General features: G+C 40.5%; 3 protein-coding genes across 4 annotated transcripts in view; 2 read left to right on the top strand and 1 right to left on the bottom strand.

Annotated features, from left to right (window-relative positions):
- PRKCI (protein kinase C iota) overlaps positions 1–26,382 on the top strand; it is a 108,893-nt gene that overhangs the window by 19,532 nt on the left and 62,979 nt on the right. The gene's annotated exons all lie outside the window — the stretch shown is intronic.
- The window catches only part of PHC3 (polyhomeotic homolog 3), a 63,843-nt gene that overhangs the window by 9,532 nt on the left and 27,929 nt on the right, over positions 1–26,382 (bottom strand). The window contains exons 7-14 of one of the 2 annotated variants that reach the window (XM_044434504.1): positions 15,096–15,336; positions 12,128–13,002; positions 9,788–9,938; positions 7,783–8,036; positions 6,035–6,194; positions 3,730–3,844; positions 2,510–2,660; positions 2,183–2,414 (exon numbers count right to left, since the gene is read on the bottom strand). In XM_044434504.1, the coding sequence (XP_044290439.1) occupies positions 2,183–2,414; positions 2,510–2,660; positions 3,730–3,844; positions 6,035–6,194; positions 7,783–8,036; positions 9,788–9,938; positions 12,128–13,002; positions 15,096–15,336 (2,179 nt within the window). Of the gene's footprint in view, positions 1–2,182; positions 2,415–2,509; positions 2,661–3,729; positions 3,845–6,034; positions 6,195–7,782; positions 8,037–9,787; positions 9,939–12,127; positions 13,003–15,095; positions 15,337–26,382 lie in introns of those variants that run through there. The other variant, XM_044434505.1, reaches the window with a different exon arrangement.
- LOC123025617 (A-kinase anchor protein 4-like) lies at positions 17,482–20,909 on the top strand. Its single transcript, XM_044434514.1, has one exon. The coding sequence runs from the start codon at positions 18,629–18,631 to the stop codon at positions 20,678–20,680; it is 2,052 nt and encodes a 683-aa protein (XP_044290449.1). The 5' UTR covers positions 17,482–18,628; the 3' UTR covers positions 20,681–20,909.

Here is a 26,382-nt window from a genome sequence, read left to right as displayed (position 1 = left end):
TCCTCATCCACTTTTGTACACTGAGGCTTTGGTGAGGCCGGGGAAGTGAACATTCTGCCAGGGACTCATCCTGTAAGCCAAAGAACAACAGCAATGGTGGCCGGTCAGGAAGGCCCTAAATAAGGCACGAATTGTCCTGCATGCCAGTAAATGGCCCGTGTCTTGTCTGCTGCACACTGGAAGACCTGCGCTCGCATGTGTGATGCTGGGGGCCTGAATAGGCTAGAGATGCAATGGAACAAGACGTGCAAAGAATGCACAGTTCCTTTCCCATCACAGAACTGTCACACCAGAAACAGCCCTTGGATGACAGCTTGCTCTCATGCTCTGCTGCACAGAGCAGGAGATAAAAGGACTGCCTTGTCCTCTGGCTCTGGTGATGCGCCTTAGCCCTGCCTCTTTTGCAGGAGCAGCAATATATGCTCAGCACAGCTGTATTGGTGCCCTGAAAAAGATCCTGAATAGTTGTACCATGTGGGACTTCCCGAGAATGCAGGAAAGTGCTTTTTTAGTGTGAGGGGCTTGCCATACTCACCAGACTAGACTGGAAAAGCAGATGAACCCTTAACTCCAAAGTGGAGCAGAAAAAAACATACTGTACAAACCAGGCACATAAACAAAACTTAAATGTACTCAGAATGCATCCCAAACTGTGCACGAAGGAGAGGAGATAACAGAAATGCAAATATCACCAAGGCATTCTCTCCCACCATCACATGGTGCTAACATGACCTGAAGTCCCTTTCAAGACCAAGTCTGGATACAGGTAGAGAAATGCCCCCGCAGGAGGCTCAGAGGACAAAAATTCATAGAAAGGAATTTTCCAGTTTCTCCTGAGTCCCCAGCATGGCAATAATAATCTTCAGGCCTTGCCAGACAGAGCTGCTTCTCTCATACATCGGAGGAAAATCCCTGCTTCAGGTGGGGTGGATCACAAGGAGTGGTGGATTCAGCTTCCTGCCCTTGTCCTCCCATCCACCATCATTGCATTGTGCTTACAGGACACTAAGCTTCCTGCTGGTGCTGGTGCTGCTGCTCCAGACTGATCCTTTGTGCTTTGCTGCCAGTCCTTCACTTCCCCTCACCAGTGCCACTTACATGCTAATGCATGGCAGCTCAAGGTGGCCCCTCCCTGAAGAAGCAGCTTGGGGCCATCACAAGGAAGGCATGATCCGAAAGGTGATGAGTGTGATCACATAACTTGGCAGTACCCCCAAAATAAGGAGAGAAAGTTAAATCAAACAATCTCAAAGTGTTCCGTACACTGACTCAGCAAGGACAATATGGAAATAAACAAGTAAAAAAAAAACGGCAAAGGTTTCCCCTTGACCAGGGGTCAGCAATCTGCGGCTCTGGAGCCGCATGTGGCTCTTTCATCCCTCTGATGTGGCTCCCTGTCGCTCAAAATATGCGTCACAACCACCAATGTGAGACACCTGCCGGCATGCAATTTATTCAGCTTTTCAACCCCTGGTAGACCAACCATGGATAAATCCAAGAAAAGAAAAGTTTCAGAAGAAAACAGGATGTTTAATGGTATGTGGGGAGATTCATTTGCTTTTACTGCTGATGAGACTGGTTTACCAGTCTGGTTTGTTTTTTTTAAGATAAAAAACGATAAATGTAGTGTTATCTTCATTTTAGATGTCAAAAGAGTTTTGTGGCTCCCGGTGTTTTCTTTTCTATGGGAAACGGGTCCAAATGGCTCTTTGAGTGTTTAAGGTTGCCGACCCCTGCCCTTGACGTTAAGTCCAGTCATGTCTGACTCTAGGGGACCAGTGCTCATCTCCGTTTCCCAGCCAAGGGAGCCAGCGTTTGTCTGCAGGACAGCTTCCATGGTCATGTGGCCGGCATGACTAAACACCCAAGTGCACGGAACGCTGTTACCTGCCCACCGAAGTGGTACCTTTTTATCTACTTGCATTTGCATGCTTTCAAACTGCAAGGTTGGCAGGAGCTGGGACAGAGCAACGGGAACTCACCCCGTTGTGCAGATTCGAACCAGCGACCTTTCAATCAACCAGCCCAGCAACACAGCAGTTTAAACCACTGCTCAACATTAATCTGTTTCTTTGTAACTAAAAGCAGTTTGCATTTGACCTGCCCTAACTTCTCCCCTTTCAACATAACAGCGTTGCACTGAAACTGAATTCACATAAATAAATGTATTCCAGTGTCTTACCAGGCAAAGAGCGTATGAAAGCCCAAACATCTTCAACAGTCCATATCGATGGATCAGATTGCACAGATGGCAGCAAATCCAGGTTGTCTGTTGTTTTCCTAATTCTCAATTCCCTAAGCTCACGCTCTCTTTCCCTTTCACTTTGCCTTCTCAGGCGAGTGGTCATGGCAACTGGCACATTGTCTTCCTGAGAAGCCAAGTCTTCTTCTGCAGATGGATAAGTAATTGGAAGCTGGAAAATGCAGTACAGACAAACCACAGTATAACCATTTTCCTTTATAACTCTTGCAAAAGGACACCATGGAGTTCAGGTAGCATTTTACAGACCTGTCTAAGGAAGTGTTCCCTTGGAGGGCCATCAGAGCCACTTGGCCGTCGCCCACGTCGCCCAAAGCTCTGACTATCTGAGCTCCGGCTCCAACGGCTGTTCTTGTCTGATGCATATAATCCAAATTTCTTACTGCAACTTACATTGTACCTAATGGTTAAAAAAGTTTAAATTTTGTCTCAAAAAAAGAAAATATCAGAAGTCTGTAAGGCCTGCTAAAAATAAGAATAGAGGAGCCTTTGGCCTTTCGTTTCCGCATGGAAGAGAAGCAGCATATAAATGGAACATGACATATTTATCAAATTTCATTAACAAATAGTTTAAGTGAAACATATCTGTTAAGTATACAGAATTAACTACATATATACATATACATAATTTGAAGAACTCATATCCAGTTGAAAATATTTTATCCTATCTAAATGATTAAATTTACATGAATGTACAAATTGTAAGATCTTAATGAAGGTATTCTTCAAGGTTGCTGAATTAAGATTATTCTATTCTATGAGAACAAAAATAAAACCACCAATTATTAGCCAGGATCCAAAGAACTGAGAACCTAGTTCTATATTCCCAAGGAAGTTATTCGATTTGTTTTCTTCTACCAATAGCAACCCATGTCAAATGGCAAATTGTTTTTGAAATAGAGGGGAGTTTCAGAAACAATCTGTGATATTGGGGATAAGTTAGTTATTTGTAGCTTCTTCACAATACATTTTCTTAGTTTTAACTTTTTGTAGAAGATGGGGGTAATTTTATACATTTTTCTCCTGTTCATAATTTGCTATGTTATTATGTTGCTTTAAACTTTTACAATCACTTTAAAGTTTTAAATGGTAAATTGCCTTGCGGGGAGGTCAAACAATTGTACAGAATAATTAAATTTTTAAAAAATTCACAGGCAAAAAACCTTCTTTTAAAGTGCTAATGAACCTGGGGAATCTCATTACTTCTTTCTTTCAGGTAAAGATGCTACTCTGTCCTAAAAGATAGTAACTTGTTGGTTATCTAGTTTTTAAAAAAAAATCTAATGAAAAAACACTTTAATCAATCATACTGATAAACAGAAACTGCAAGCTGTGATTTACAACATTAAGCAGAAAGAATTACGTTAGGGGCCCCATCAATCTATTTGGTCCATATAATTTTGACCCCAGGTACTGTATACTAGAAAAGAGCAGGATGTAGAAACTTTACAAACTTTGATGCAGAATACCTCTTGGCACAGGACATGGAGCAGAACCGCTTCGACCGCAGAAACTTGTTCGCGTACCCCATTTTCCCACAGAACTCACACTTAAGGAGATCAGTTTCCATCTCATCCAGTCCCTCTAAAGGAAACAACAATGTAAATTCAGTCAGTTAGAACCACCCCATTACCATAACTTGTTATTTTCCCAGTCTACAATGGAGCAACAATGGAACCAATGACTTAGGGTGGTTCTGGGCTCTCTCACACTAAAGTTATTCAAGATGCACTGGACAGCCATCTGAGAAGGATGGTTTAACCTGGAGTCCTGCGTGAAGCAAGGAGTTGAACCCAATGGCATTATTGGCCCCTTTCAACTCTACCATTCTATGATTTTATTTTGCACCTTCACTGTGTTGCTTTTCTTGTGTACACCAAGTGATAAAAATGCAATTAATTGATTTCAATATCAGGTTGTAACACAACATGTGAAAAGTCAGAAAGTATGAATACTACTACATCACATTATACATTCATGAAAAATTACATTAACTCAATTTTGTCAAGCTTCTCTTGTTGAATGGTTTGTAATTGTTCATTTTAAGAATTTTGAAGCCTAAGTTTGCTTCCCCTCCACCTTTATTTCTTCCTTCTAATTCCTTTTCCTTTTGTGCTCTGCCTTTCAGATTTTAATTATGAGAGCAGAAACTTTCTGCTGATTGGCTTATTGATTTTTGTAACCCAATCTGGAATCCCTTTTTGAGTAACAACTGGAGCAAAAAGCTTAGAACAAAGAAACAAACAGAGTTTAAAACATCTTATTATCAAGCAAAGGGAATTTTGAGGCTTTTGATAGTTTTTGCAAAATACAGGCGTTCAATGCTGACACAACCTACAGCTTTTTCACGGTGTGAAAGCTGAACACAAGTCTAAAAAATTAATCCCTTCTGCACAGAAAACATATGAAAACTTTGCAGCTGTGTTCTGGTATGTTTCTTATGTAAGGTAAAAGCTGTTGAGGAGCTATACCTTTTGTTGGTTCGGTGAAATTCTGCGAGCAGTTTAAAAATTATCATGGTGGGGTGTTGCCATGAAGCTTATGGCAGTAACTGCTGCCAAAGTAGTGTTGGGCATGCTCAGTTTTAATCTAAAGCTCAAATGCTGCTTGCCGCAAATACCCCAGTGTTTTGAGAGTACTGAGAGGAATTCCATCAAGGTCCTAACAGTGGGGGAAGGGTAGCGGGAAACAGTCTGCTCAGACACGTGTGAGATAATTTTGAAGGATCAGAAATCACTGCCTGACTGATCACTAATGAAGTGAAGAAGGAAAAGGAAAAAGCTCTGCTGGAATCCTTCACAGGCTCATAAAAAGTAAACTATTCTGAACATAAAGGAGCGTATCTATTCATTTATACACGTCTATTCAACTAATGCCTTCTTTTAGATTGTGCTTTTGTTTTTTTCAGAATGCTGCAATAACGAATTTTTTATCTGAAAAACAGCAAAATTCAATGATAAAAGTATTTATTCTTTTAAGACAACAGTCAAAGCTTTCTTATAATGGTTCAAGCTCCACAATGCTAGACAGTAGAATTCCTAGGCTGATACCTTAAGAGAAAAGGCCTAAGGTTGTACAATCTCACAGACTGTACTAGCTTCCAAGGAACAGGCATGAGCCAACTCACAAGAAAACTCCTGCAGCAACACAGTAAGGTTTGGTTGCTTCCTATAGCAACATAGGGCCAGGATGTGTGGGCATCTTTGCTGATCCCAGGCATTTCATGCTCCTTATTTGGATTTGGGCCTGAAAGACCCAGGAAAAGTGTAGATGCATGGAGGGTAAGTTGTAAAGAAGCATGATCTGTCAAACTGCACAACAGCATTTCTCATGGTAGGGCTTGTCTGTTGCTTTTTGGAGCTTGAGCCAACATGAGATAACCTTATTTCTGGTCTTCAACCGCTAGTTTTTTAACCATTGAATTTTACACAAGGCAACTGAATGTTCCTTAGCATGCAACTGCCTGATCTAGCAAGGGAGATCCACACATTCAGCTGGTGCAAATGTGTCTTCACATGCAGTCATCACAGAATGTTATGGATGTGGACAGGGAAGCACATTGCCAGCCAGAAGCTACAGTTGGATCCTTTCTAAAGTGTTTTCTTAAAGATTCAGCATTCATACTAAACAGATGGCAGTAACTGACAGCTATAGGGAAACTTTACTGTATCTGAACTCTTAGGAAATAGCTTTCTGGTGGAAAAAAGAGGCTCAAATTTCATAACATGGGGAAGCAGAGAAAAAGTTGTTCAATATATATTAAGATGCACAAACCTTCTGTAATCATGTCCTCCAGTTCTGTATCTGAGGAGTTGTCTGCATGTTTTGAATTGTTTTGTAGCTCAGGCTCAACACACATAACATTCATCACCTGGCCTTCCATTAGGAGCCTCTTTTTTGCAGGCTGCTCAACCAGAAGGGATGAACAACTTACCTGTTACAAGACAAAGATCAAATCACGACACAAGAAAATAATACATGCTGTTTCTACATGCAGCCTTGCACACTACAAGGGACAGCATGCATTCCTTAGTCTGTCAGTGCCATGAAGTTGACATAGAACAGAATAGGTACACACAACAATACTGGCTTCAGTCTTTCACTGTCTACTGCCTGTGTTAGACCTGATATATCAAGAGAAACAGATGAGATGAAGATGGAGGAGTAACAAGAGAAGGAGCAAGCAATCTACTTTGCATTTGCCAGTCATTCTTGTTTATTTCAGACTTCCATTTGAGACCTTGACATTTCATGGGGAAAATATCAAAAGAGGATACCACAGGAAAAAAGTTAAGAATCACTGCTTGAACAAAGGAAATTCCCCACACTCTTACAAAAGACTGGTTATTTTCTGCTGTCTACTTTTCATCCTTGATACCATACACAGCACAGGAAATAAAACAGACAAAAAAGTCTGTCTGCTCTGTATAGTACTCTTGGATAATGAACCATATATCTTTTAAACATACATACATTCTGAAAAATATTTTTTCTATGGCATCTTTGGAGATTCATTATTGTTTCTTCTCTGAAGTAAACATCAGTTGTATTTGACAGCTGACTTCAACATCAGGCTGATATTTAATGAAAGAACTGCCCATTTAGGCCCAGCCTATCTAAGAGTGGATGATTCCCTTCAAAGAGTATGGCAATAAAGAAGTGCTACTTTCTACTTCTATGCCAACTTCTTTGCTCAGGGCATAACATTTAATGGTAGAATGTGATCTTCATTTTTAATGTTCAGTGCAGCTTTCAAAGGAAGGTCACCAAGTGATGCCACTGTTGAACATCTTGCTGCTGCTGTGCTAGATTCTCTTGAAAGTGCACAAGTATTTAAGGGATTTGCAAAACAATGTGAAAAAGACTAGTTTGACTTTTCCCTAGCATGAATCTATTTTAATCATACATTTTTGTGACTTTTTCAGAAAAAGCAATAAATCCAAACTATTAAACAGCAATTCCATTGGCTTCAGTGGGATAGTTTCTAATGAACTGCTTGATGGACAGGAGTTACTAGCAACAAGCTCAGTTGGGTTAGACACTGGAAGGAATGAGCATGTGGGCCCTAGAAACTGACTGTGGGCCCACAGGAAAGTTGGATTCACAGCTTTGACCTCAGAGCTGGGAACAGAAGCGCCAATCCCCTTGCAGGCAGTGCAGAAAGAATTGTGTCAGCTGCTCTCTGAAGTTGGACAACAGCCATGAAAAGAAGTTGAAGGGAGAGGGGAGGGGACTGCAGCAACCAGCATATGAGGCATCCCAAAGCTTTTGCGAGAGATGCTTTTGCGAGACAGCCAAAATTGCCCATCTAATGAAAATAGAGATGGGGACAATGGGGAAGCAAAGATCTGTTGCTCTTCCCTCTTTGTACTGGATGAATATGAGCCTCTGAATTTTGAGGCTTGGCCTTCCTCAATAGGACTGTACCTTTAGTTAAGCAACAATCCCAAATAACCACAACACACTGCCTTTTTAAAGAAAAGTATCATATCTATGGCTGAACGTCACATTTTTACACTTACAGGAAATGGTTCTAACCCTTCTTGGATCACAAAGCCCTCAATAACATGGGTCAGGATCTGTGGTTTAACGATAGCCTGAGGAAGCTTGTTGTCTATGCTGGGATTCCTGTTAGACAGTGATGTGCTGCTACTTCTTGTGGCAACTGCTGGTAGCAAAAGAGGTGGCTGTGGAATAGAGGCATGTGAAGGGTCGGATGGTGATCTAATTACAGAAGCACTGACTGAAGAGGCCACTGAAGAATGTCCTTCTTGCTCTGGAAAAAAGTATTTAAAAATAATTCAGGCTCAAAAGTCTTCAGTTATAGAAAGAATCATTTTCATTTGTGATTTTGCTGTTATAAATTTTCTTGCTAATACATTTTATCAACTGACAAATTGATAACATTTTATCATCTTGATAAATTTTATCAAGCTAACTGAAACTTGGTCCACTGCCCTCTTATGCTTAGTTAAAAGACCGTCAGCATTCACATGTGTATTATCAGGGCAGAAATTGCATCATACAGTTTTAAACTGCATCATGTGTAATGTTATATTTAATTTGAGCAGAATCATGGCTTCACTGACATGGAAGTGAATCCCTGATATCTTGCCCAATGCACTTTTTCAAGCTTATTAAATATTGTTACCTTAAATGAAACACACCCCTTTCATCTGTTTTAATAAATAGAAAATAAATTATACATCCTAATTTGTAAGGAAACTAGGGAAAAGCTGCAATTTCACCCTTATCTACATCTCCATCCCCCATATATCACTTTTAATCAACGAGTCATTCAGTGGTATCTAGCCTAATATTCTGCCTTTGACAGCAGCTGTTTCTGAAAGTTTTTGAACAAGACCAGTGCTCCACTGCTAGCTTTGCACGACCAGTCCTTGCTCATCCAAGGACGGCCTAAGCAGAATGATCCAGTGCTCTAGTTTGATAGTTCTAGCTTTGATATTCTTGTCCTGTGTTAAGAGGCTAACAGAATTTATCATTTACTGTGAAGTGTGCTTTTGTGACGTTTTCATGTCTCAAATGAAAACCAATCAAAGAAATGTGTATGTACATATAAATACATGAACTGTAATATTGGTCACCAAACCAAATTAATCTGTGGCCAAGGATGAGAACTGGAATGCAATGTGAAGTGTGTGGGTTAAAATGTAATGAGAACGGAGGCACACCTAGGGCCATGATGTAATATAAGATAGCTGGCTATGAACAACTGGCTCACAGATATTATGAACTGTGTGTCTCTACAAATGTGCATTTCTAGAGTTTAGAAAAGATGACTTTTGCTCATACTTGCATTTGACCCAGCAGCTAAACAAGACTGAATCCCCTATCTACTATTGTGGTTTGTGCAATTTTGAGAAGATGCCCACTCTACTCTTAGAATCATGCCAGCCATCAGTCAATGAAGTCTCTTCTTTTTCCTGCTGAAGCCAAAAGTCGAATCCTGACTGTCTGCTGTTGCTTATTAAATCATTCCCATCAGAAACTGCTCCAGTCCTTCCTCATCTGGTCCCACTCTAGCTGGGTTTCCTTGCTAGGTGGATAGCTCCCTCATGCCTATTTAAACAGGTTCTGCAATTTACTTCTTTCCTTTAGTATTCTCAGTTGCAGAAATACTCATGCAAAAAAGTGAAGGCTTCTGCCATTTGATTCTTTTTTAAGCTGCAAGCCTAGGTCATTTACTACCAAGACTAAATGAGACTAGTTGACAGTGATTAGATTTCTCCCTTTCTCCTCCCGCTTAAATCTGTGAATCCTCATGGTTTTAAGCAGAAGTACCACAGCTAATCTTATATGCTCTTCCTGCTGTATAAGGAAGGAAGCATGATGCTCAAAATGGCTTCAGCAATGTGTTGAATTCAAGAAAGAATTCAGGATATTCAGGATACTGGGTGAGAGTCTCTTTATTTTGCAGCACAAATATCAGGCCTTAGTATTGCATGAAGAAAGCACAGGAACTAGAAGGTGCCCTAAATAACTACACCCCTCTATATTCCTCCTTACCTGGAAATGGCTCCTCATAGGCGAGGTCTTCTCTGTTTCTTAAGGTTATGGCTGGTGGTGACAAGGTTGGCGGGGTGGGAGTCCTAGCCATACGATCACATTCAGATTCTTCTGGCATTTCTTCTTCACACATTTCTTCCACTTGATAAATCTGCATTAAGTAAATTAGCCATTTTAAAAGAAGTGTCCTCTTGATACATAATGGATTATATTAACTATCCTGGGTTTCATTTTTTGGAAGGAAAAGGTGGGATTAACATATTAAAATAAGCACAACAAACATTTTCTAAATAATTGTAAAATGAATGTTTTAAAACATAAATAATATTTTACCACTGTGCCTTACTTTTTGTAATAGCAAAATGTGGTGTAGGCTGAAGAATCCAATTATAGTTTGCAGGAAAGGGCAAGAAAAACGATGCAAAAGCACAAAGATCTAGCTTTTAAAAATATCTTTTAAAGATAGTCAGATTTATCATTTTGTGGTATACAGTGTGTTTATGATAGAAAATTATTTAGAAATATGAAATAAGCGTTCAGTTGGACACTTTGGGTATAACCTCAGTAACAATTTTATTGACTATCTATGGTTAGCATAACACAAGTGCTTCCAAATAGTGCAATAGGACCAAATCTATATCCTATAGCAGAAAACAAGCACACATGGTCTTTGTAAACCACCCAGTGAATTCAGTCTATTGGGTGGTATAGAAATGTAATGTCTAATAAAAGAGGGCATCTGTCTGTCCATTTATCAGCACTACAGTTACTAGTCCATACACCCTAGATACCTGAGACTTGGAGTGCATACTAAGGGGTCCCTAAAGGCGTATAGCTTGGGCTTTTGTTTTTCGAATGCTTTAATAAAATTCATTCAAATGTGTCCACAAGGTGGAAGCCTGCCCAATTCAAAGTGTTGTCTTTGACATTTAAAGCCCTAAATGGCTTGTGACCAGGGTACTTGAGGGAGCACCTTTCTCCATATATTCCTACCCATCCACTTAGGAAGTCCTCCTTCAAATGCCCTCCCACAGTGAGATTAAAGGGGAACGGGCCAGGAGGAGTATATTCTCAGCTGTAGCGCCTAGGCTCTGGAATTCACTCCTCAGGGATATATGGCTGGTGCCAACTCTTCTTTCTTTTAGGCATCAGGTGAAAATCTTTTCATTTAAACAATTTTTTGGTTAATTAATATAATTTATTACTTTATCTTTTGTTATGGATGATTTATCTGAATTTAATTTTGGTTAATTTATTGGCTGTGCTTATTGGAATGTGTGCATACATTTTGTTATGTGCATTATTCACTCTTTTATTGTTTTATCTATTTTTTCAGATTATTAATTGTTTCCGGTATTTTATCTATGCTTTTATGATATTTAGCATTTGTAAGCTGTCCAGAGATCCTTCAGGTTATGGGGCGGCATAGAAATGAAAGACTTCCCTAGCCAGCAAAACTTGAAGCTACTGGAGATTAGCAGGTGGAAAGACAGGTACATACTTCCTCCTGTGAAGTAGTTCCCTCATGATAATGGAAATGGACAGACAGCTACTTTAGAGGGATGTAGGGTACACCATAGCAGGAAGTATGTCTAGCAGTGCCAGTGGGCCCTGCTTGACCCAGATGGGGTGGGCACAATGCATCCAATTTGGACATACATTGTAAGATTTGGACATATGTTGTAAGATTGCTTGGCAGCATCAAACTAAAGGCTAGTTCCACCTCTGCCAAGTTTAGAAAGAAAGATCAAAAAGCTGTGCACATTGAATGATGTACATATATGACACTTGCATTCTGTGCAGAGAAAATATAAAAACCTATACTGTACCATATTACATTGGAATTTTCTTTCTCAAGTACTTTAAAGCAGACACTTAATGGTGGAAAGCAGGAGGAAGCAAAAGAATTAGCATACACAGATGGGCTATAATCAATTTACCTTTCAATGAGGATGAGTGAAAAGCACATTTTACGGTAATTACTGCTTTATAACTGTAAAACAGCTGGTGCAAAGATGGCAGCAGTACAATGCAATGCTACAACAGAAGCTTCAGTCTGCTTGATGTACATTTGGGTTTATTTAGAAATTTTTACTCTGCACTTCTGGTTGAAATCTCTTAGACCAGCTAGAATTTGTAAATCAAATGAAGATTCTATCACACAAAAATGCTAGAATTGGTAAATGTTTTGTAGGAAAAGGCATCTATTTAAAACTATTTGACAAGCTTATTCATAAGAAAACAAATATCCAGCACAAAACCCATTAATATTAAATCAGCTTTAACTTGCAATTGTTTCAGCTAGCTTTAAAGCTAGAGAGGAAGTTATCAGAGGCTTACCACTGGGGTCTCAACAGGTACTGCTTGCTGCACTTGAAGGTTTACTGCAACTGTCTGAGGAGGAGGAAGGGTCTGAAATGGCAGCTGGACCAAAGCTTCAGCAGCAGGAAGCTCCTCCTCAGAAACCAATGTATTTTGTACCAAAACCTGACCCTGGGACAAAATTTCAGGCTGCACTTGTAGAGGCTGAACAGGAGGAAGGGGAAGTGGCTGACTGTGGGTTGGAGAAGTTGATAGCTGTGGAGAGGTTGCAACTGGAATGGGTGTGGGCTGCAAAGTCGGATACTGCTGATGAGGTGTTGGAGATGTTATCTGCTGGCCTGTGGACACCATGGAAGGCTGATCTGCTGGGCCAATGTGTACTACTGGAGAAGATGGCAGTTGGGGTGGAATACTGGCTGACTGCGAGGCAGCTTCTGCTGGACTGTCATTGGCCTGTGCTGTGTTATGCTCTGGCTGAAGCGCTGAAGATGCTACTGGATGCGATTGCGGCTGAATGAGAGTCTGAGGGTGGATAATTATAGTTGGTGACTGGCTAGGTGAAGGAGGTGGTGGTGGGGATACCACCACTGATTGTTGTGAGGACTGGGATGGGGTTGGGGAAAGTGCAGGAGGAAGGGGAGGGGGGTGGATGTGAACAGGTGAACAGTGTTGTGATAGGGTACTGCTGGAAGTTGGAGGAAGAGCATGGCCCTGGAGTGGTACACAGTGTTGTGAAGAAGATGCTTCCTGACTGGGGGGAAGCTGGAGTGTGATCGGCTGAACTTGCTGTTGCTGGAAGATAAGCTGATGGTGGGATATTTTTGAGGGTGGTGAATGAAGAGGGGACTGCTGATGCTTTAACAGAGAATGAGGTTGAATTGAAGAATATGAAGCTGCACAATAAAAAGAAAAAATGGCCATTAATACTGATTTCTTAAATCAATTAAAATACACAAAAGATGCTTTCAAAACACAAAAAGATCTTTTCAAAATAGTTTTCCACCCAGTGTTTAGCCAAACCAAGAAAAGAGACCCCTACTTTATGAATACTGACATTCAATATGCATATTTCAATATATTCAGTTTGACAAGTTCTTAGAGAAACACTTGAGAACAATGAAATGTCATTTTGTTTGTATTAATCCAATCCAATCCCATAACAATGTTTTTACTCAGCTGTGCATTCTATTTTTTAAGCATAAACAGTGTTGTCAATGCATTTTATGGAACTGAAATTCCATGAGGAACCATACATTCAAGAAAGGCATAAGCAGATTTGCTTGCTTTATATACATTGTTGTGGTTCCACTAGTAAACTATGAGGATTTGTGGTGACCAGAAGCTCCATGCTTGACCACTGACTATCTTAATCAGTCTATACTCTGCTGTCTGAGATTTTATCAGGCACTCTCATCTATGACTTTTCTACATTTTGTTGGAATTAAAATAGAGTTGACTTGGAACTGAAAAAGATTTAACTGGTTTTCTTACCCCCTTTATATACCCAGATGGTTAACACTGTAAAAGGAAATATTTTTATAGCAGCACAAAAGTTAAATAAACAAAAACAATCTGGCATTTGTCAGTCACACTAAAAATATTGCAGAAGATACTTTTCAGGATTGTGCATCTTATGCGTATCAGTTGGTAATAATGTCAGTTAGATGAGTTTCAATTCCAGGTTGCAACACAACAAAATGTGGAAAGGTCAACAGGGGCTAAATGCTTCTGCAAAATACGGTTATCTTTTAAGTCACAGTGGCAGAGATTTTTTTTAAAATATAGAATCTCAATTCTTAATAAATCAACTTCTGCACCCAGTAATATAGTTTGTGTTTACATAGAACACATAAAACTTTAGATACTTCTCCAAACTAGACTGGAATTACGCATATGAAGAAGAGGGCAAGCAGGTGCTATGTGCAAAATTTCTTACCTTAAGCCATTAACCAGGATTTCACATGAACAGCTTTTTAAACAAAGGCTAAAACCTAACCCTAACCCAATCTGAGTCATGGGGAGCCTTCACTAAGCGATGTGACTTTACCTGCTGGTAAAGTCAACGTATTATTAAGCATGGATCTATCTCAGTGTAAGGGAAGTTTGTGTTTTTGAGTTGTCATATCTTAAAATATTTACAATATTTACAAATACTCTGATAACAATTACTTATAATTTAAAATAAAAATAACCTTGAAGTAAAGTGTTAACATTTCAAAATATAACATTTCAACCACACCAACTGCACTGAATTCTCCTAATTTTTTTTGTTTTGTTTTTTTGTTTTGTGTGTGTGCGCCAGCTTGCTTGCAAGGAGGACAGGCTGAGGTACTGCTGGGATACATTATATCCCAGTGGAGCAGCATTCCTCTCCTCTCTACTGCCCCAGCACCAATTCCAAGGTTGGTTTTGTGGTCTTAGGCCTGCCGCCAGTGCAGAAAGAACTGTACCACCTTTAAGGGCAGAAAGCAGAGTGCTCCAAATGTGTAGGCCCAGCTCTGACCCTGGAGCACATTGCTAAGGTCAGAGTTGGGGATCCAAATGTTTCTGTGGCTGGCAGGACAGCATCTACTGGTGGCAGGATTGTGTCCACAGTGAGTTAAAATTAACATTATTGTTTTAATTCTGTACCCTAAGCAAAATAAACATGTAAATCAGACCTCTAGTGGTATAGGGAAGTGAGTATTTTTTTTCTGGTCAACTCATATCACTGCTTTTCTTTTCAAAGCCAAGGTTGGACACCAGTGCCTGGGCCAGTAGAGACAGGCAAAATGGGAAAGGGTTCAGCTCCCCTCATTCATGTGCCACTTCATTACATTATTTTTCACTTGCCTAGAAGTTCCGATAACTCCTGAAGCTTCAGATTTTATGGCACATTCCACACAACACAGGATTGTATGCAGAGGACACACAAAACATTAATTCATTTGCAAATCAGATACACTGAAAATGATCATGTTTTAAAAAGGTGATCACTCTATCCTACCTGGTGCTATAAGCTGATGAATACTTGATGTACGTGTAACAGCTGGGCTTCGAGGCTCTGCAGTTGGGCTGTCTCCTTTTCTTTTGCTTTCTGGAGGATCTGACTGGCTGCTTTTGGTATTGGTCACAGGTTTATTCGGGCACACGGCTAGTGTCTGGGCTTGACTACTGCTTTTTGGTGAACCATTTTGTGAACTAGACAATACACCCAACTTCTGGCTGCGCAATGTTAAATTCTGTACCTGAAGATGGCAATAAAAATATAACAAAATTTAACAAGTGGTTTAGTGCCAAACTTTGCAGTTGGTGCTAAGATTAGAAAACACATGTGCATTATACCTAAATGCAATTAGCTAAGTCCCATTGGAGAAGTGGGTCAGAATTCAGCCTTGCAATAAGTACCATTCATAAGAATAGCCAGAAGAGGAGGAGGAAAGTCAGTGTGGTGTAGTGGATTACTTGTTGGACTGAGACTCAGGAGATCCAGGTTCAATTTCTGACTCCACCATGAAAATCACTGGGTTATGTGAGCCAGTCATTGACTCTCAGCTTAACCTACTTCACAGGGTTGTTGTGAGTATAAAATGAAAGGAGGACAACCATGTAAACCACTGTGGGTTCCTTACAAGAGGAAAAATGTTGGAATATATATACAATAAAATAAACATTTCCTGACCAAATTCAATGTGCTTGTTTTAGTTTATAAAGCTCTACTTAGATCAGAATGCTTAAACTTTCAAGAGCACCTCTCCTTACAATGTAAGGCTTACATGAACTTACTCAGCCCGTCCCTGACTGCAGTAGGTACACTTGTTGTACAGGATATAATAAAATACACAAGATAAACTTGCTGGATCGGACCAGGAGCCCATCTAACTAAACAATCAATCAATTCAATACATTTTCCTGTCCAGGAGTACATAGGATTGAATGCTAAGTACTTTTAATGTACGCTTACAATGCCAATCTGATGCAAGTTTACTCAAAAGTAATTCCATGTGCAAGAGACTTACTTCCAGGTATGTGTGTGCAGGAGGACAGTGCTAGGCATGCACAGAGATTAATTACAATATCAAAAATGCCGACAGCTATCATAATACAGTTTCCAATTTAAAAGGAAGAGGGAAAAGACAGTACTTCGGCATAGAGATGGGGATCTAGACCAATTTATCATATCAGTGTAATTCTACATAATGTACCAGCCAAGACCAAGTTCCACAGCCACTTTTTTACAAGCCCCTTTTCGGTGTTAGGCTTGTATCCAATGTTACTGTATTAGTTAGAGTAGGTCTATTGAAATGAATAGGAGTTAAGTTAGAGAAACATTGGGTACAACCCTCGAGGACCAACAAACATGAACAAAAGAACCACAGAAGCAAATGTATAAAGCCAGCCAGAACAAATTTTTATCTTTGATGCCAGAAGTGTGGGTTGTTGTACTATATAAATGGAGCATTGTACTATATAAACCCAGCCATGCTAACAAGCTATGGTCTGTTAATCACAAATAACCAACATATCATAACCAAAGAACAAACCATGTGTTCTCTCCATGGGCTGCTCATGGTTAAGACTGTGGTTTGATAGTGCAGGTGGGTTCACACAGTACAACAAACTGCTCTTTTAAAACAATCCACAGTGCAATGGCAACCCACATTCAACCCATACCAAAGTTTGAGTATGGTTTGTTACAATGTGTAAACCCAACCAATGGGTTTGTTAGGCCACTATGGGCTTAGGAGAGCATGCCAGCTGCCATTTTGAAGGCATAAGTGGCGACATGCTTCTAGCTTGCTTTGTCATGGGAACTCAATATTGAGGGTTTTTGAAGGGGTATGCAACCTTCAGATAACTCGTAGCTTGTTCTAGAAGTGAGGTCTGTCTATCTCTTCAAACAACCCACAATGTGACAAATGCAGGCTTATCTAACATGAATACCAGATAATTTCCAAAAATAAAAATATCCTCTTTCTCTGGCACCACCAAACAGAAACTGCAGGACTAATAAACCAGTTCTTAAAAATGCATTTCTTTCCCCTACATCCTATCACAATCTCTAAAATAAATAAAAAGTGCAAATTATGATAGCTGCAACATGCAGAGAGGTATTCAATAGCTGCTCCCCAGCTGTGGAACTCTCTTTGCCAGATACAAGCTAAAGTAAGAACCTTTCCAAAACTCTGTAAGATCTGTTTTTTGGTTGCCACTGCATGCATGGGTGCATTGATCCATTATAATAAAGTTGTTTTTGATGTCTTAGTCTAGGGTTTTTCACAGTGTTCTATATTTATTTTTAATATCTGTTGTAAGATATGTTTTTGTTGTGGGGTATGCAAAAATTTATCAATGAAACACAGAAATGGAAAGGGGAAATGAGGAGCAGTATCCAACCAGGCAGTGTGCCCCACTGATTTCACGGCACTTTTGCTTTCACAAGTGAGAGCCACTACTCGTGCAAAGGAAGCACTTTGCACTTCTGGGAGCAACTGCTAACAAACAGAAATGCTAGTTTCTGGCACAGAGCAGGTGAGAGGAGCCTGCATAAGGGACTTGTCTCTGTTGAAAGCATTACTTTTCCATAGTGCAGTAGATCCTGCTTGAGGACTGAAATCAGCAGAAAGGGCTGCTTGCACAGTGAAATCAGCAGAAGGGACTACTGCACAATGGGCTCTGTTGGAAATTGCCATATTTGGTGGCTTTTTCTTTTCCTTGTATTGTATTTACCTCTACACACAACAGAGTTCATTGGTAAGTAAATATAGGTAGCCTTGTCCAAGCTGGCTGGGGAATGCTGTGAGTTGTAGGACTATTTCTGTCTAAGCGTGCACAGAACTGCATTCTAAGGTTTCAAAGAACAATGGACTATGAAAAGTGAGCTGGTTTGGGTTAGCAAGTAAAGAGGACACAAAGGCAAAAGGAAATAGGAAAAATGTAGAAAGTAGAACTGAGAATCGAGAGACAATGGGAAAAGTTTTAAAAATACAAAAGACTTATTGACAACAACATTTCTTCTTTCTAAGGTCATTACAAGCCTTGAAATCAAAGACTATACATAAAAGGGGATTATTCTTAAGGGCCCAGTTTTCATAGACAATCAGACTGTGTTATGCTGGACTTTGTGTAAATACAATAACATTTATTTGCAGGAAAAAAAACATAACTTGGATCAGTGGTGTTGCCTGCTTCCTCAACTGTTTTTTTAAAAAGAAAAAATATTTATAAAGCAATAGATATACATCCATTTTTTTCAACCGGACTTAGAATGGACAATAATCCTGGAGTATATTTTTTGTTCAGGTTAAGATATGAAAAATGCAAAGGTCAAGGCATCACTGGTTGGTGAATGATATTCATGCTTTATGATGTCACTGCTGTCATAGAAACCATGTGTGCACACAAATGAATGCCACCAGCCAGTACAAGAGCATGGAAAGCTGAGAGAGGAGGCAACATCTTGAGTGGGGCAGGGTCAGCAAAAACAGAAAGAAGAACGCTCCTCGGCCCGGAGTACAATTCTGCTTGCGGACACCTAGTATGGCTCAGGAGATTGACTGGCTACAGAGTCAGGCAGGCCTTTGCAAAGTAGACCTCTATAGCCCCAACGGACAGAGCGATCAAGATCGTAAAGTGATCTGTTTTGTTGATGTCTCCAGCCTTAACATAAAGGACAACGAGAAACACAGGAGAAACAATAACTTACCTAGCCCTTCCCTTGACCTGCGCAATCTTGAAGAAAAGGAAGTCATTGTAATAAAGGATAACCAACGTGATAATAGTACTAATACTGAGGGAGCAGTCTGCCTTTTCAAGCAAGGTTCCTCTGAAGAAGTCAACGTTGTGAGCTGGCTCAGCAACGACCTTCAGAAATACGCAGTTGGATTCCAGCATGCACTAACCCCCTCAGGCCCTCGTAAACAAGCTTACGAATTGCCTGCATTTGACAGGATGTCCCAAAGCAGTGACACATCTTTCAGGGGCTCTGGTAGCCAGAGAGGAGATGATCTTTCTTATTATGTCAACAAACTGTGTTCGTTAGTGGTTCAAATGGCACATAAAGAAATGAAGGATAAATTTGAAAGCAGTGGTAGGTGCATTCGGCAGTCAATTAATCCCCGTGGATCTAATGGCAAGATTGGTGATGACTATGGAAAGCTATCTCCCAAGTCATCTCATGATGACCCAAGAAAGGCTTCACTTTTTTATGGAGAGATGTCCAATCAGTCTAATCAGAATGGCTACCGGCAGGGAGCAGACAGACAGTTAGAAAGGAAACAGTCAGGACAGGATGATGGTTCTGTAAGCAAAGGACTGATGGTGTATGCAAACCAGGTTGCTTCAGATATGATGTTCTCATTCATGAAGACTATGAAAGTCCAAAAGGGAAAGCATCCTCCACCAGCTTGTGTAGTATTAAAGAAGGTACTTCTCAAACATACCAGAGATGTCATCTCTGACTTAATTGACTCCACCATGAAAAATCTGCACAATGTAACAGGCGTGCTCATGACGGATTCAGACTTCGTTAACACAGTAAAGAAGAACCTATTCAATGCAGGAACCCAGAAGTCAACTGAGATCCTGGAAGCAATGGTGAAGCGCTTGTTTAAAGCGCTGGCAGGTGATGACAGAAAATCGCAAAGCCTTGCATTCACAGCCTTGAAAACAGGTGCTCATTCAGACTCCAGATCTCAGGGACTGCAGTTTGCATCCCTTAAAAGTGAAATGCATGGGGGCAGAGGAAATGGACAAATGCGGCCCCTTCCCTCTGGAAGCAAAGGTTCAGACAAGCACTGCTCAATGGATGTGTATGCAAAGGACCTTATTGTAACTGCATTAATGTTAATACAACAACATCTCTTAGAAAAAAACAAGGACCAAGGACTCCGTGAGACAAACACAACGTCATTTGGCTATGTTCATGACAAAGCTGGTGGTTCTAAATATGGTTCAAGAGCAGGCGGGAGGCAAGATTCTCACCTCGAATCACAAAAAGGTGATATTTCAAGTATTCTCTTGTCAATCATCCAGAAAGTGCTAAGAGAAGCTGGGTGTGCAGATGACAGCTCCTCAGACAGGGGCTATAAGCAGCCCCCCGTTGTTGAGAGCAGACCACAGAGGGCCTTGACAAAATCTGCTGGGGGACAGGATATGTATGACAACATGGAACAGATAAACAAACAGTTTATTGACCAATTGGTGGAATCTGTGATGAAGCTGTGCCTGTTGATGGCTAATGGCAGTGACTCTGATGGAAGATATAATGGGAGACCATTAGGGGGTGGAGGCTCTGAGGTGATTGTGAACAACCAGAACTGCAACAACAGTGCACAGAACAAAGAGCTGCAAGCTGTCCTCCAGTGGCTGGTTGCTTCACAATTCAATGTGCCGAACCTGACATTCATGAATGAGCATGATGGAGAATTGGCCAAGCTTCCTCAGCTGGCTGATAAAGCAGCCAAGAAAGGCTACAGCGTGGGAGACATTGTTCAGGAGGTAATGAGGTACTACGAGAAACAACAGATGGATGCCATGTCAGGACACACGCCTCGGTCTGGCCTGGTTGATTGGCTGCTTGTTAACCTGTAAGAACCAACTCTTCCCTCTCATGTTACTCTCAGGTGCCCAGCCTAGGCGCCCAAACCATTCTTTACTGGCGCAACAGAACCACCACTGCAGCCCCATTGCAACCAACAATGCACTGAATTGAACTGGGGTAGCTGGGCAAGCTCATCAATAAAAAAGAATTAAAAAAAAGTGAGAGGGGAAGACAGGTTGTTTTATTGATTACTTCAAACAAATTTTTACAAATAATCAGGACCCAGTTAGTGACATTATTACACCTATTCCAAGGAATCCAGAATATTGCACTAAAATAAAATGGCAGGATGTGGTTACACACATTCAAATTTCTACCACCTCTATAAACTGATAAAACTAGTAATAAAAACAGAAGAAGATGAGTAAGAGGAAAATGGGGTGATTCCACCAAGAAAGTTTTCAAAAAAGTCCATATTTGCAGCCACAATAGCTGAGAAAGTATCAATAGCCCTCAGTAGTACAGCAAATTATAAATCAGATGCATTGCATTTTAGAATTCTATACCCACTTCTGTTTGGTGGATGTTTAAAAAAATTTCAGGCCCTACCCTCATTTACCTATGATAGAAAACACTTCACAATGAGGGTCTTTTGGATCCAGGACAGAAATAAAAATAGGACAATGTATTTACAATTCACTTCTCTCCCTGGTCAAGTTAATCTTAAAGTAGCCTCCTTTTCAACCAACTGCCCCCATTGTTCTGCTGTCTACAGTTTCTTGGGTCAGTAGGATAATGCAATTAACAAACTCTTTAAGCAAACTGGTATTTTGATACTTAAGGGAGATTTTCCCCTTTTACACAGATGTGTCTAGGCTGGGTGCAATCAGAGACAGAAGTGTTAAATTCTGTACTAATAAGCTGGAATGATATTGTGTTCTGGTAGATTCTGCTCACCCACTAAGGGCCCCACAAATTAATGTATCTAAAATTAGAGGAAAATTAAAATGAATGCATGAAACTTGATGACAAAGGAAAAGAGCAGGAAGAAAGAACTGGAGGGTTGACCGCTTGAGCATTATGGGATATAGCCTACTTCCACGAGTCATCTGGATAAATCCATACTTCAGTTGCATTGAAGCATCTTAGTTTCCCCTGCCCTGATTGGTATATTAAATTTGGTTCATGAATTACTATAAAAAAGTAGTGCCTAATTGTAGACATTACAATTGTTTAAAAAGGATGAGCTGATTATGTGGCATTTGGGGTGCAGTTAGTGTGCTCAGGACCACAGTCTGAACAACATGAATGTTGGTGCTCCTTCCTAACAAGGATTATGCATTCAAGCTTGTAGCAATAAATCTGAACCTGCGCCTTAAGCATTTCTACACATTGATGCACTGACTGCAAGGCTTAGAAGCTTGGTAACATAAAAAAGACTTTTTCCAATGCAGCCTTCACCCACTACAACATTTGAGAGATTCTTACAACTGCAGTCCCTATAATTGATAAAGTAGTATCTTATTGAAAGACTGCATTTAATAACTTTTAAACAAAATGCAGATTTTACAGTAATAAAACACAACCTTACATGTCCATGTTTTATCTATTAGGATAGGGATGCAGAACCTACTTCAGTCCAAGGGTCAAATTCCATTTTGGCTGCTGCATTCTAGTGGTGGGTGAAGCTGAAGGCAAATGTGGCAGAGCCAAAAAAAACAAAAATATCTGCATATTTTAGCTTATACTGCCAAAAGTTTTGCTTTAGGAGAGGCATTTCAACCTTTTAGCTTGGATGGAACTGTACAAGAAATCCATAAACTGCCAAATGACGGATGATCAAGAAAAGGTGCATGGCCTTCTGGGGAGCCCCAGAGAGGATTTGGACTCCTAGAGTGAGATTTTACAAACCTGCTTTAGTTATTCCTTCCCCCTATCTCCCAGTAAGACCATACACCAGGAATATTACTCTCATTCAGAGATCTCCTTATAGGATAAATGCCAAGTTCAGATATCACAACAATCCAGGATTTTTTCAAAACCTGGCTAGAGCATGCCTGATGGCAGCTGCTGAAGGGGAAATGGCTAAACAACCCAGGGAGGTTCCATTGTTGGACTGTTCAGCATAACACAGAAACCAGGAACTCTGGTTTATTGGGGAAAATATAAGCCAGATGTTTGTCTGTCCCATAACAAGCCAAAGTTCCTGGTTCACATATCAGAGATGCTAGTGGCAGAGAGGGTAGAACAACTTAAATAAGTTAAACAAACCAGGGAAGAAGTGTTGTTTTTGTGGAAGCAATTGGGCAGCATGCCCATGTAGGTCCACTCATTCCTAACAGTCAGGGATTAAAAACAAACCTCTGGGTTATTGTGATGTCTGGAACAGGCTGTAGCACCAGTGCTCAATAGTGGCAGGCTCAGACCTATCAGCACCCCCGTACTGGCTTTCCCGACCACCACTGGTCTACCACACAGAAGTTTTTTGTAGTTTGACCTCTGCATATCTCACTGTGGACTTTGCTGAGATATCCCAAGGGCTTAGAAAAACTTCAAATTAATTCTGCTATAAGAGTACCCTAACAAGAAAGGAGTTGGTTTTTTTAAACATTAATGTGAAGAAGAATTTTGTGGTGGTACAAATCAGATGGAAGACTAAAGTGAATAACAAACAGTATTTAGTGATAAGGAACTGGAGACATGATGTGTGACAATGTAATGCAAGAAAGAAGATCATCAGCATGCAAAGGGAGCCAAAACCAGTACTCTTAGAAACTCATGGTATTATCACTGGAGTAATCTTGACAGCAGTTTCAACACTAGTTACTACAAGTGCTGTCAGAAGGCAATTCCCTGCCCCAGGTAACTAGTTGCTTTAGGCTCAAGTACAAAAAGGTTATTTCAAAGTATGCATTCTTGAAAAAAATTATTTCTCACACATGCACTCCATATACCCTTCGCTATTCATTGAAAGCTTACTAAAGCAAACAAATACTTCACACACACACACACACACACACACACACAACTTTGGGGAAATGTATCATCTTGGACTCTAGCAGGCCTCCCCAAAACAAAGCAAAATGGTCACTGAGAATCGCAGAAGAAAGATCTTAAAGGCTTCAATTTTCAGGCAAGGAGGCAAGCTACACAGGATATTTTGATGGTACGTTAAGTTTCAGGTGGACTCTGAATCTTGAATCAGGAAGTGTATTCCTTTCACACAAGCTAAAATTTAGGTACTGCTCCCGGGTTCCTCTAAAAAAGAGCACGGTAGTCCTAGTGTGAGTCACTTCTGCTTAGCATACACCAATCCATACATCATTTGCATGCAGCAGAAGGCTGTAAAAGAACCTGAATGCAAGTAACTTCAGAGCTAGGGCTATTCTGAATTGACAAAAAGCATCCACCAGAGCTTGAAATAAGCTGTTTTGCCTACATTTTGAGGTTAAGGCAAAATTATCTTGTGCAATGAAAAGAACTGAAGCAACTGCTATTTGTCCAGAAAGTCCTGTTTAGAGCTGCTTTTTAAACTCTGGAAAATTTAAATAGCTACCTCCTTTGCCACTTGCTGAGGACTACCATTAAAACTGGCAAAGGGGAAAAGGTAGTCTTTCACAGCTTACATAACATTCTCTTATCTCTACATTACTAAGGGTACAATCCTGTGCATGTTTGGACAGAATAAAATCCGACAAATCCTAGCATGCCCCACTCAGCTGGAGGGATGTGGAGTGTTTTAGGGTTTTTTTTCTGTCTAAATGTGCTTATTTGCCTATACTTGCTTGCCTACTGTTCATCAGTGTGAACACACTGCCAGCTCAGAATGGAAGTCAACAAATTGTATCACATTTTAATAGACCTTCACAGAACTTCCCTTCATTTCTGTGAAGGTCTATTCACAGGTCCCTTCATCCCTTCAAAAGCCCTGAAGGGATGAAGGTCCCTTCATCCCTTCAAAAGCCAGGTCAAGAGGCAAGTCAAACAAAGTTTGGTCAAATCACTGATCTGATTTTCACAATCCCCACAGTTTAAAGAAGACACAGAATGCACAGCATGTGCAATGGCTTGAACAAGCCATAATGGCTTAAGCGGCAGGATGTGCTTCATGCCATTTGCCTTATTATGCTCTCCAAACCTAGGCAGCATGGCTTGTTTCAGAGGGAAGCAAATAACCCCTGCCAAAAACTGCTACTAGCTGACAGAATCTTCCCAAATACAGGTACTGCGCAGGCACAGCACCCATATGTGTGATGCACAGAGACCATGATGAAGAATGGCTTGTTTCAGAGGAAAGCAAATAACCCAAGCAAAGGCCAGGGAATACTTGAGGGTTGGTTCTGTCTCAAATAATCCATAAAGAGGGTAGGGTTCCTACCTTTCTGAAGGAAGCCACAATATGATGTCTCCTTAAGAAACCTAATTTGAACACTTTAACCTTAAAAAATTTAGACCAGTCACAAACATACAATTTCTTTGTAAGGTGATAAAGAAAGCAGTCTCTCTCCAGCTCCAGGTTGTCCTGCATGATACTGATTTTCTGGACCCATTTCAAAATGGCTTCAGAACAAAATATGGAATTGAGACTGCTTTGGTCACTCCTGTGGATGACTGATGACTCAGAATTGACAGGGAGAGTGTGTTTCTGTTGGATTTCTCAGCAGCCTTTGATACTTTTGAAGGTAGCATCCTTCTAGATCGTCTGAGAGAATTAGGAACTGGAGATGCTGCTTTGCAGTGGTTCTGTTCCAACCTCTCAGGTCAGTTCCAGATAGTGATACTTGGAGGCTGTGGCTCCTCCAAGAAGGAGTTCCCTTGTGAAGTCCCACAGGGCTACATTTTGTCTTCAATGCCCTTGACATCTACATGAAGACACTGGGAAAGATCATCCAGAGGAGAGGCACTGGGTGTTACTAATATGATTTTGACACCCAGATCTACTTCTCCTTACCATCATCTGCTGCTGCTTCTAGAGATGAAATCTCCTTTCTGGACTGCCTGGTGTTGGTAATGGGCTGGATGAGGAAAAACAAATTGAAGTTGAATGCAGACAAAAACAGAAGAGCTTGGTGTTAAGGGTCTGAATCCAGGATTAGAGGTTATCAACTGGTTCCAGGTGGGGTCACTCTCCCCTTGAAAGACCACATTTGTCAGTTCAAATAGAAGCTGTGGTCAAGGATATCTGCTATCACCTTCAGCTTATTTACCAACTACATCCCTTCACGGAGGAGAATGACTTGAAAACAGTAGTGCATGCTCTGGTAACTTCTAGGCTCAATTTCTGCAGTGCGCTCTACATACAGCTACCCTTGTGCTTACTCTGGAAACTACAACTAGTACAAAATATGACAGCCATGTTGGGATATCATGGAGAGACCACCTATTTTGAAGTCTTTACACTGGCTGCCAATATGTTTCTGGATTCAGTACAAGGTGTTGATAATTACCTTGAAAGCCCTTCATGGCTTGAGTCCAGAATACCTTCAGGAGTACCTATGCCCATATATTCTGCCTTGCCAGCTAAGGTTCTCTGGGGATAGTCTTCTGAAGTTTGTTTTGCAAGATTAATACCACCTACCCAGAGGACTTTATTAGTAGTTGTCCCTAAACTGTGGAATGGTCTGCTGGAAGAGATGCATCTGATACCCCAGCTTGCTACCTTCAAGAGGGAGTGAAAGACATATCTCTTCCAACAGACCTTCCCAGATTAGTTCACAGATCAATTTTATCTAATGTTGCTTTTAGTCAATTT

This window comes from Varanus komodoensis, unplaced genomic scaffold (assembly GCF_004798865.1).
Source record: "Varanus komodoensis strain SLA01 unplaced genomic scaffold, ASM479886v1 scaffold28, whole genome shotgun sequence".
NCBI classification, from domain to species: Eukaryota; Metazoa; Chordata; class Lepidosauria; order Squamata; family Varanidae; genus Varanus; species Varanus komodoensis.
This window is presented reverse-complemented; position numbering and strand designations above follow the sequence as displayed.